This window comes from Misgurnus anguillicaudatus, chromosome 4 (genome assembly GCF_027580225.2).
Source record: "Misgurnus anguillicaudatus chromosome 4, ASM2758022v2, whole genome shotgun sequence".
NCBI lineage: Eukaryota > Metazoa > Chordata > Actinopteri > Cypriniformes > Cobitidae > Misgurnus > Misgurnus anguillicaudatus.
Genome location: NC_073340.2, coordinates 22,887,902 through 22,899,905, shown reverse-complemented (window position 1 = coordinate 22,899,905; position 12,004 = coordinate 22,887,902). Strand labels below are relative to the sequence as shown.

General features: G+C 38.3%; 1 protein-coding gene across 1 annotated transcript in view; it reads right to left on the bottom strand.

Moving 5' to 3' along the window:
• spata20 (spermatogenesis associated 20) overlaps positions 1-11,585 on the bottom strand; it is a 61,632-nt gene extending 50,047 nt beyond the window's left edge. Inside the window, exons 1-12 of the mRNA XM_055175351.2 lie at positions 11,287-11,585; positions 9,306-9,443; positions 9,131-9,195; positions 8,881-9,035; positions 8,655-8,798; positions 8,194-8,395; positions 7,834-7,964; positions 5,843-5,947; positions 5,519-5,593; positions 4,005-4,217; positions 2,210-2,402; positions 252-420 (exon numbers count right to left, since the gene is read on the bottom strand). Of these exons, the coding sequence (XP_055031326.2) occupies positions 252-420; positions 2,210-2,402; positions 4,005-4,217; positions 5,519-5,593; positions 5,843-5,947; positions 7,834-7,964; positions 8,194-8,395; positions 8,655-8,798; positions 8,881-9,035; positions 9,131-9,195; positions 9,306-9,443; positions 11,287-11,582 (1,886 nt within the window). The 5' untranslated portion in view covers positions 11,583-11,585. The remainder of the gene's footprint in view (positions 1-251; positions 421-2,209; positions 2,403-4,004; positions 4,218-5,518; positions 5,594-5,842; positions 5,948-7,833; positions 7,965-8,193; positions 8,396-8,654; positions 8,799-8,880; positions 9,036-9,130; positions 9,196-9,305; positions 9,444-11,286) is intronic.
• Between the last annotated feature and the right edge of the window lie 419 nt (positions 11,586-12,004).

The following is a 12,004-nucleotide window of genomic DNA, read 5'->3' as shown; positions in this document are numbered from 1 at the left end:
GCTCTGCTAAGCTAAGCTGCTGTCGAATCACAACACACTAAACAAACTACACAATCAAATCTCTTTACGTATTTCTGAAGGAGGGACTTCGTAGAACAAGGAAGACATCAGCCCGTTTTAGGACAGTGAAAACATTAGTATACAGATAAGTACAAATTAAATCTACTTATTAAATTAGCAAAGTTAACAGACTGACAGATTTCAGACCCCACTATGTACATCATTTTGGGAGAAGCAGAATGGTTTCTTACATTTGCTCCACCTCCATGTTATTTCCTCGATAACAGGAATGAAGAATCTTCTGGCCTTGATCGTCCCACAGGTGTTGTTTGAGAAAACAAGCTGCCTGCTCAGCCTGTTTCAGCAGCGCCTCATCTTCCAGAACGGCTCCAACACGTGCAAACCCAGACAGCATCAGCCCTGACCAACCGATATAATAAGAGAAGACAATGATAACTTTGGAAATTTTTTGTTTTGTATATGATGTTTGGGGTGCAAAGTAGAGCATTTTCTCACTGTGATTGCAAAATAAATAATTTATATAAAATTTTAATTCAGCCACTTTTTTCTTGCCCACACAACTTTCCAAACTGTCATGATGTTATTTTTTTTCTCTAGGACACCTGATGTATTGTAAGAGTTGCATAACACTCTCCAAAATTTCAACTACTGTGTTCCACAGAAAATAGCCTAAGGGTTTGGAAAGACATTAGGGTGGATAAGCAATGCTAGAATTTCCATTTTGAATAGATAGTTCCCTGAAAAATGAAAATTCTGTCATCATGTTCTTACCATATTTTCCGGACGCATCAATCAAAAATGCGTCATGAAGATGAAAAATCATATATAAGTTGCAATGGACTACACGTCGCATTTATTTAGAATATTATTTCACAAAATCCAAGTCGAAGAACAGACATTTAATCTGGAAAGGCAAGTTATTCAACTAAACAATAGCACACAGAACAGCAGGCTGAATAGAATTCCATACGTTAACGTAACATTATCAGTTATTTATACGATACACAATAGCATACAGAACATACCTGGAAGGCTGAATAGGCTAAATGAACAGAACAAGCCAATGCACATCAAGTTTGCAGGCTTGTCATTCCGCATCACTGAATCCATTGAATTACATAAATACAGGAGCAGCATATAGCGGACCCTCGCGGCTGTAGACGGTAATGTTGTCTCTTGTTAATAACCATATGTTAATAACCAAACAGATCTGGGACACCATTTACTACCTACTATGTAAGTCAATGGTGCCCCAGATCTGCTTAGTTACAAACATTCTTCAAATATCTTCATTTGTTTTCAGCAGAACAAAGAACTGTATACAAGTTTGGAACAACTTGGAGTGAATAAATAATGAACTATTCCTTTAAGATTAAAGTTTTGCGTATTCAAAACTTTTGAAAGAGTTCCCCAATCAGAGTTAAAAACAGGGTTTTGAAAAGGTGCAAAAGGTGCCAGCCAAGAAGACAGATGGGACTACAGTATATAAGATCTAAAGCACATTGTGTTCAAAAGACTGGGAAGCACTAACAATGGTCTTGTCAAAGCTCCGTGAGCCCTCACCCCGGCACGTCTTGCAGCCATGTAAGTGGGTCTATCAACTTTGATTAATGTGAAGGGTTGCTCTGCAGGTAGCAATATCCATTCTGTATATTGAATTAAGAATATAATAGAGCATAGCTCTGGAAGGAACAGTTTCATTAAACAATGTCCCAGGCTTTCTTTAATTAAGATATCAGCTCATTAGTCACAATTTCTTCAGTGCGTTTGTCAGCTGGAGCTCCAAATGGGCTTAGGAACCCTATGAAGGCCTTGATATCCTTTCATTAAAGATATTGAGGGCAAAGACCACAACCCGAAGGTCTCCTTAAAAGGCTTTTAAGTAGCCTGGCACCACATCTATAACATTCCCATTAAGAAAAAAAAGCATTTACAAAGCTTGTCGAATGTGATCAATAAAACGTAAGGTGCAAAGAAACTAAGGGAGTATGCGTAAATTGCAAATTTTCTTTATGCCTCGTCCTTCTATTGATCAATTGATGGCTGTTTCCATTAGAAAACATTTAGCAAAATGCAATTAGGTTTAATTGCAGTGTTTACCCGCCTCACAGCTTGAAGAATTAAACCAGTATATTACCGCCTGACTGACATATTTCCTCTAATCAGGACGCAATGAATTGTACTGTACCGTTCCAGGACGCAAGCATTTTGGTGTCCAAGTGAGGAGGCGGACGGGCCCTCCGCACCTCGGCCAGCTTGGTCCTGGCATGTGCTAACAGCTTGGACAGTCTGTCCACGCTGATGCCAAAATGAGCAGCGGTGAGCTCCACTGAGTAACGCACAATCAGCACATTTTGCCCCTGCAGTTCTCCATGGGGGTCCTACAGGAACACAAAGAACACAGTGAAAATCAAAAAGTGAGAACAAATTGTGAAAATGTGCATAATAAATGGTTCAGACAAAAATACAAATGTTATTATTAACTCGCCCTCATGTCATTTAACCCCTCATGAACTAAATGACACTTTACTTTTTTTGAAAATATGCTCATTTTCCAGCTACTCTAGAATTAAACAATTGATTTTTACCATCTTGGAATCCATTCAGCTTATCTCCGGGTCTGGAGGTACCACTTTTAGCATAGCTTAGCATAATACATTGAATCTGATTAGACCATTAGCATCGCGCTCAAAAATGACCAAAGAGTTTCGATATTTTTCCTATTTAAAACTTGACTCTTCTGTAGTTACATTGTGTACTAAGACCGATGGAAAATTAAAAGTTGCGATTTTCTAGGCAGATACGGCTAGGAACTTTACTCTCATTCTGGCGTAATAATTAAGGACTTTGCTGCCGTAACATGGCTGCAGCAGGCGCAACGTTATCACGCAGTGCACGAAAATAGTCCTCTTGGTAACTTTAAATAGCAGGGGACTATTTTCAGGCAACTTTTAATTTTAGTAAACGATGTAACTACGGATGTAACAGAAGTTTTAAATATGAAAATTTCGAAACTCTTTGGTTATTTTTTAGTGCGATGCTAATGGTCTAATCAGAATCAATGGATTATGCTAAGCTATGCTAAAAGTGTTACCGCCAGACCCGGATATCGGCTGAATGGATGCCAAAAAGGTAAAAATCTAATGTTTAAAGGGACTGTTAGTAATATTTTAAGTGTTTTATTAATCAAAATCAATGTCTTTATTCATAAATATGTCATCGTTGGTATCAAATGACATATGCAAGTGATCTGACTTTTCTTTGTACGCTCAGAATTTCTTCTCTTTATTTACATTGAACGGGTAAGTCCAAGGAGGCTTCCATGTTGTTTCGCCGTATTGATAGACTATAATAGCAGAGAGGGACAAAAAGCACTAGCCTACCAATGGGTTTCCACAACGAGTTTTCATTTAGAACATGTAACCCAGCTGAAACGGACAAAGAGATCAGTGATTACATAACGGCTATAGTAGTTGCAACACGCATTTGGAAAGGCGAGGCGCTAGAGAGCACTGTTCGTTTAAATGCAAAATACAATTTCACCACTAGATGGGGGTAAATCTTACTTATTGTCCCTTAACCTATTTTCAAAAAAGTTAAGTGTCCCCTTAAGAATGCAGAATATGAATAGCAAAATTTTAGAGCTGCTCTTTTTTTTTTTAAATAAATAAATGTGTATGCTGTCAAAATGCACCTTTAATGCAGACTGAAATACAGGTTTAGTGAAAATCATTAATTCATGCCTGACAGCCATGATCACCATGCACTTTAATAATGTGAGAAGATGCATTTTGGGCAGGTGCTGCGTCCGAAAACTTAGTCAGTTGACAGTTGCCTCGCTGCCTCATGAGGGAATGAGTTCGAAGGCCACGTTTGTGCATGAAGGCAGCTCAGAGAAACACATTCGGACAGCTTTCATAGGCAGCGTAACAGAATTCACACATGATGTAAAAACTTTAATTAAAACTGGCAAATTCCCAAACCTGCGCAGGGTCCACGTTTCCTTGCTCTTTCACACCGTAATGATGCATGAAGATATCGGCCTGTGTCACACCTCCTGTGGCGGCCTCCACAAAATCAGGAAGCAGCTCTCTGATCTCTCCTGCTGTCCACACACAAAACGCTCCCTCTCGTTTCTCAGCGGACTCAGCCGTGGGAAAGGAATCTGCGTCCTCAGCGCTATAAAACCCACCAGACTACAGAGGGCAGAACAAAATGTGTTTTATTTAGTTTTTGCCACTTGTTTGCAAAAGGTTTATTGTGGCATCTAGTGGGGGTCATTACTTTTTTGCTGGCAGAAGGTTCTACATGTTGTTTCAGGTGTAATGACAAGTTGATCATTTATAGCACAGAAGGAAGTTTGGTTATCTGTTGGTAAAGGTTTGCAGAAACAGCTTGTATACACTTTTTGCACTTGTGTACTGTGTCAAGGGCAACTTAAATCCAGATTTCTAAACATAGCTACTCAGCAAGCAATTTTACCTTTAAAAGACGTCTTATAGCCGTCCAAACACAGACCAGACATCTAGGCTTTAACAAGGCAAAATTTAGGCTGTCAGTGAAAATTTAATAGATGTATAACCATACCCCCAAAAATAAATGAAATAAAATAAATCTAAAATATTGTATTCACTGTTGACTTGCTTACATGACGACCTATCATACATCTCTACAAGTTAAAAATGACATGTAACCAAATTCAAAGTTTGGCTAGAAGTAGGCTACTCGTTGCCATACTATATCAGGTCTACTAACTCTTTCCCCGCCATTGACAAGTTATCTCGTCAATTAAGAGAAAACATTTGCATTAAAAATGCTTGGTCTGAAATACCGCAATTACCCAATTTATGAAAAAAAAAAACTGAAGCCAAAACGTTATTTTCTAATTTTAAACTCTGTGTATGTTTTGATACTCGTTCTGAATCTGATCTCTAACAAAATTCCTTCACAAAAATTCAATTATTTCAGCATTTTGCTAAAAATTTTTTTTTTATAAAAATACCCATATTTAAGAGTTTATAAGCAGAGAAAAAAAATATTGTTAGGATGAAACGTTTTTTTTAAAGCAGAGGGCCTTTTCTTTTATTTGATATATTTGTATGTTTTTATATATTTGTATGTTTATATATTTTTAGAAGAAAAATTTCCTGGAAGGTATTTTGTGAAACTTTTGTGCAAATCACAAAAAATGCTGGCAGGCAACTTTTCAAAAAATAGCTGGGGGGGGGACGAGTTAACCTAAATGATAAAATGATGGCTATTGGTTGCTGGGTATGAACTCTACTGTAACAGATAAATAAGGTTAATGGTGTGCTTTGTTGATATCTCATAATTATATCATAAATATTTGCAACTGAGAAGCTTTTCTTTTAAATTAGGTGCGTTGTTTGTCAAACCACTGATCATTATAAGATGGTCGCCACACTTTGCTGGTGCACAACCTGGTGCTTTTCCAGCTGTTGCTGATGCAGCATGACTGATACCAAAGATGCCTCACCTTGTCGCTTAAGTCTCTGGAGACGTAAAGCAACACGTCACGAGCCACATCTGCAAAAAAGTGTTCCCCAAACACCTGCAGAAATTAACAGCAAGAATAACACAACACCCCACCGATGCAAGAGATGCAGATCTAGAACATGTTAGATGATTCTTAAAATCATCTTAACCTTATAAACACAGTGTAAACTCTTATGCACGTGAATAGAAATATAAAACTTTAAAATATGAAACCCAAACAACATTAACACATTTATATTACACACATTCATCCTTTATTATGTCTGCAAACTCTTAATAAATAACACGTGCTGAATAGCCTCACCTGGTAAGCAGTGATATAAGCCACAGCAAGCTGGGCTTGATCATACAACATCTTTTCAAAGTGAGGAACATGCCAGGAGGAATCTGTCGAGTATCTATGAAAACCCTAAGAAAGAAAGAAAGATAGAAAGAAAGGGGTTTAAATGGGTGGTTCAATGGTATTTCATGCATTCTGACTTATTAACACTGTTTAAGAGTTGTTTCCTCATTCTAAACGTAGGCAAAGTGTCAAATGCACTTCGGCAGGGTTCGTACAAGTTTCTGAAAGTTTTTTTCGATTACTGGTCCATATGGCGTTTCAGGGGTTTCTATAGACCCCTTCAAAGTTTGTAAACATTGAATGACTATCGGTGCGCGCGCAGCATGGGGTCAAACTGTTCATACCATCCAGGCTTTATAATGTAATCTAACAGGGCTGAAAAATTATGACTTACCTCAAATGAAGTGAACACAACAAACACAAGCCTCTTTGATATTTGCATTGTTCCAGTCTGCACGTTAATTGCTTGCAGCTGCAGATGTTGTATTTTTTTGTTTTGAGATTCTGCATGAATCGCGAAAACTTAACGGAAGACCTGGTGCGATTTTCACAACCCACGACGTAAGTAGGCATTTTTGACGATACCGAATAATACGCAACTCTATCTGCTGTAATGGCTTTTCTGACCCCGACATGCGCAGTGGAAACTGCCTGTGACGTGAACCGTGAAGGGGTCTATACGTATCACTTCTTTTTATGGGCACTTCCCCCTGAAAACCGCGCCCACCCGTCAATCAGCGGGAGACGCTAGAACTTACAAATATCACATCACGACAGCTTTGTTTAATTTCAAAACTCAACAATGGCATGAAAGAAGAAGTGTGTTTTTGGATGTAAGGAGAAGAAAGCCAGACTTATGGAAACAATGGATATAGTTTATTATTATCCGGGGTAGCAGCGGAATTTTGCGTGTGTGTTTGATGCGCTGGATTTCATTGAAAAGTCCCAACCGGGTCATGAGTTGCATGCGGTAAGTAATACTTCTGTCTTATAATGGAAATAGGCGAGCGCATATTATATAAATGACACGAACATGTAGTGAATCATAAAGTAAAACAGTGTTGTATAGTGTTGCATGACTTGTACTCGCTCCTCCCGCGGTAGTAACTCCTCCTTCTTCATTTTTTCGTACGTTATCAAAAAAGAATCTGTAAAGCTAATCTTCCTTTTATAAATCTGATTAAACTAAAGACTCTTCGGAGATATAAAGGATGTCATACTACTCTAAAGGTACTGCAGATTAACATCAGAAATGCAGAAACAGCATGTGTTATGTGAGCTTTTATGAGGTTGTATGTTATGACAACTTGTTTAATAGGGAAAATTACTCTAAGGCCGCATTTACACTGCCTGTTTGAAGGGACTCAATTCCAATTTTTTTCCCTTCAAGTAACACAGATCAGATATGACTCATGGACGTGTAAGCAGTTAAAAAAAGAGCATAAAATCTGATATTCTCAGATCGGTTTCAGGCCACATTTATATCTGATATGAATCGGATACATGCATTCGTGTCCACAATATAAGCGGACAGATCAGATATGCCCATCTCAAGACGTGTCGTGTGCTTCATTAAAAATGCGACGCTGGCAAATGACGTCCACTCAGGTGGACACCACCCACCATCACATGACTCTTCTTAGCAGCGCATTGGAGGACAACGGCTCCGCTTAGTGCTTTAATGTTGAAGTTTTATGTTTTGTTACAAAAAATAAAGCTCTGTAATCTTGTATAATCATTTTGTCTGTATCCATTGCATATCGCAACATTTTACTTCCTCTGTGGTTTAAGCTGTTCTGGGTCAGTTTGACTACCTTCGCATTTAAAAGATGATGTACTGGATCGTCAAAAAATTCGGATACAGGCAACAAATCAGAATTGGGCATCAAGATTTGCAGTGTAAATCCAGCCTAAATGGACAGAGAGCTTCTGACGGTGAGCCTGCATGTTACCTGTGCCACATGGTCATGAATGCCTCCTAGAGCCATCATTCTGAGAGTGTGAAGAGCCATATGCAACGCTTCTGCTCCTTCGGTGGTTGCTCGATTTACTGCCCAGAATGACATCAGGAACATCAGGTTCACTGTTGAAAAGAGACACACAGAGTCATTCTGTATTCTTCATGTAAATGAATATTTAACATATAATTCACTAAATTCATTAAAGTAGTTAACAGTAGTAAACAAAATATTTTGTTTGTTGTGTTCCTTATATAAACAATACAGTATTTTCTGACAAATCCTTAATGAATACTAAGCTGTGTAAAGTTTTAGTGACAAGTTCTTATTTACATTAATTTCATGTTTGTTTACCTGGTGAAGGGAACTTTGGTGCCTCTCTAAAGCCTCCATATTCCTCCTCATAGGATTGAGCCAGCTGCTGAAAACATCTGTTGGCAACATCTGGGCCGGATGGAGGAGTTTCTCCAGGGTTGGCAGAGATTGCTGTCCCCTTTCTAAGGGCTTCCAGTACTCTCTCTCCACTGGACTCCAGCGTTTCTCTGTTATACTTCCACTAAAACACAAAATATGAAGATGCTCACTCACACATTGGTTACCCTAAAACTGTGGTCCTCTTGGCTCGGGTGGCTATATAATGTTTAAATATTTGTACTAGTAAACCAAATACTGAACTTTATCTAGGCTATAAAAATGTAAACAAGCATAGGATGTCAAATTTTATTTTTTGACAATAAGGGAATGTTGGAAAATTAGTATATATCAAATAAAGATATATAACTAAAATTAAAATCTAAATGATAAGTTCACCTTACTTGTTCTATAATTCGTAGAAGCACAGTTTTTAGTCCAGCTCTTCTTCCCATGTCTCTGGGTGGGAAGTATGTTCCACCTATGAACGGCCGGAGATCTGGTGTAAGCCAAACGCTCATTGGCCAACCACCACCACCACTGGTTGCCTAGGCAACAAGCAGTTTTTTTGTATTTTAATCATTCAATACTCATAAGTTACTGTGTAACAACCATTCAACTAGTCCAAACCTGCACAAATGTCATGTAAACTTTATCAACGTCGGGCCTCTCCTCTCTGTCCACCTTTATGCACACAAAGTTCTCGCTGAGGATTTTTCCAATCTCCTCATCTTCAAAGGACTCCCTCTCCATCACGTGACACCAATGACAGGTAGAATAACCCACTAGAAGCAGTAACAACAAATGACTTGAGGCTTGCATGCCAAAACTCTAAATAAAACATGGGTGCGAGATACTTTCAAGTATACCGTTATGTTACCTGAGAGAAAAATTGGTTTGTCTTCATTCTTCGCTTTGTCAAAGGCCTCTTTCCCCCATGGATACCTGTTACAGAAGGATAAAACAATATTCTTCACTCCAAAGACTGTCACAGATCTGAAAACAGAAATTAGAAGTTCTGTGGTTGTGATCCTGAAGATCCCAGAGCCCCTCACCAATCCACAGGGTTGTGTGCATGCTGTAGTAGATAGGAGGACTTCTCTTTACTCAGGCGATTGGTGTGTTTAGGAGGCTTTGATCTGGTTGGTCCATCACCTCCTGATGCCATGCTAAAGCAGACAGCTCCAGAAGATCTACAGAACAGCAGGCGAATGACCGGAGAATGCAGCATGTAAATATGTATGTGTCTCATAATTTCATTTAAAGGATTAGTTCATTTTCCTAAAAAAAAATCCAGATAATTTACTCACCACCATGTCATCCAAAATGTTGATGTCTTTCTTTGTTCAGTCGAGAAGAAATTTTCGAAAAAAAAAAAATCTCATTTAAATGGACTTTAATGGACCCTAATACTTAACAGTTTTAATGTAGTTTTACAGGACTCTAAATGATCTCAAACGAGTCATGAGGGTCTTATCTAGCGAAACGATTGTCATTTTTGGCAAGAAAAATTAAAAATATGTACTTTTAAACCACAACTTCTTGTCTTTCTTCGGTCCTGTGACGCGCCAGCGCGACCTCACGTAATAAGTCATCACATCAAGAGGTCATGGATGACGTATCAAAACTATGCCTCAGTGTTTACAAATGTGAAGAAAGAGGACCGTTCCAACGTTGTTGTATGTGGAATGATACTAATTAATGTCTTTGTAGCAGTTTATTGTTAAAAATGGTCCGCAAGTGTGCGTTTCATATATGTAACACCTGACCTTTCCACGTCATTACGCAATTACGTAAAGTCGAGCTGGCTCGTCACACAGCCGGAGGAAGATGAGAAGTTGCAGGTTAAAAGTGCATATTTTTTATTTTTCTTGCCAAAAATGACAAACGCTTCGCTAGATAAGACCCTTATGCCTCGTTTGGGATCATTTAGAGTCCTTTGAAACTGCAATTTTAAACTGCATTAAAACTGTTAAGTATTGGGGTCCATTAAAGTCCATTAAAATTAGAAAAATCCTGGAATTTTTTCCTCAAAAAAACATAATTTCTTCTCGACTGAACAAAGAAAGACATACACATTGGATGACATGGTGGTGAGTAAATGATCTGGATTTTTTTTAAGAAAATAAAATAATAATTTCAATTTAGCGTGCAGGGACTAAATCACGGATGGGGAACTTCAGTCCTGGGGGGCCGGTGTCCTTCAGAGTTTAGCTCCAACTTGCCTCGGCACACCTGCCTAAAAGTTTCTAGTATGCCTAGAAAGACCTTAATTGTCTGCTTCAGGTGTGTTTAATTATGGTTCGAGCTAAACTCTGCAGGACACCGGCCCTCCAGGACCGAAGTTGCCCATCTCTGGACTAAATGATACACGTTTCGCCAATGTGCACTGAAAGATATATCTAGCTAGATGCAACATTACCATTGCCAACAAACAATATAAACACAGATATTCTAATGGATTTAATGGTTATAATAAAAATTTTATTGGTTTTAATGGAAACTTTAAATGGGGGGGTTAACAGTATTTCATGCATTCTGACTTATTAACAGTTTTAAGAGTTGGTTTCCTCATGCTAAACATAAGCAAAGTGTTCAAAAAGCAGTTGGATGTGTGACAGAGTAATTCTGTGGTGAATGCACTTCGCCAGGGTTCGTACAAGTTAGGAAAGTTTTTAGTAACGTTACATCTTACGTATTGGTTGACCTTGTTTTATTTCTTACTCATGACATATTCATACAATACCAAATATTAACAGCAAAACTTAAACTGCATGTATGGTCTGTGGGTTTGTAACGTAGCGCTATACTTTTTTAAACAGTTTAATCCCTTCAGAACATTGAAATGCCTGTGGTGTCCAGAAATGCAGTCTAAGCAGACTAAACAAAGATTTTGGGACACGACCAAAGTATCTGTTAGCTGCAGTGCTAACAACAATACTTGCGTTTTGTAATCGGTTGTGCGAGCGACCGGGTTACCCGATTAAACTCCAGCTCAGCCTAGGAAACATAACAGTGTCTGAGGTCAGCGCCTACCTGAAGCTGTCCCGGGACAATCTGAAACTGACAGCCACTGACTTTTGGACAAACTGAAGGGCTTTTGCTGGTCCGGAGCTCTTATGGACAGTATGAGGAGTGTTTTTTCGCAGAAGGGATCTGGTGAAGAGACTGCAGTGTGCGATGTGTCTGGCGGTGCTTGGTGATGGAGACCGTGCAAAGCCCAATCTCAGCATCATAGAGTCGCACTGACACGACCTCAGAGCGGATTCACGACTGCGGAGTGACTGGACATTCAAACATCCACCACTAGATGTCGCCATAGTCATACACATGAACAGCGTTGCAATCAATGCAAAAGTCTTTTTTAAAACATGATACTTTGATGAAAGCAGGATTGATAATATACTCAAAATTATTATACTGTTTGCAAAATATAAAACATAATACATATAATGCATAAAGCCTAATAAATCGTAACTGTACAAAACTGTACTTTTTAATTTCTTTTTTTATTACTTCACAAAATAATATTAAAGCTAATAAGGCATCTGGATTTTTGATTGTGGTAGCTATTAAAATGTAATCAAGGTTAAACCAATTATTTAAATAATTGTGTAAACTATTTATAAATGTATAAATTGATTTTTTTTCGTAGTTAGAATTCTGTATTAGTATTGTGTGTAAAAAGTAATAAACTATTTGACGTGATTTGAAGTGCGCGTTTTAAACTTTTTTATTATTATTATTTGAAGAT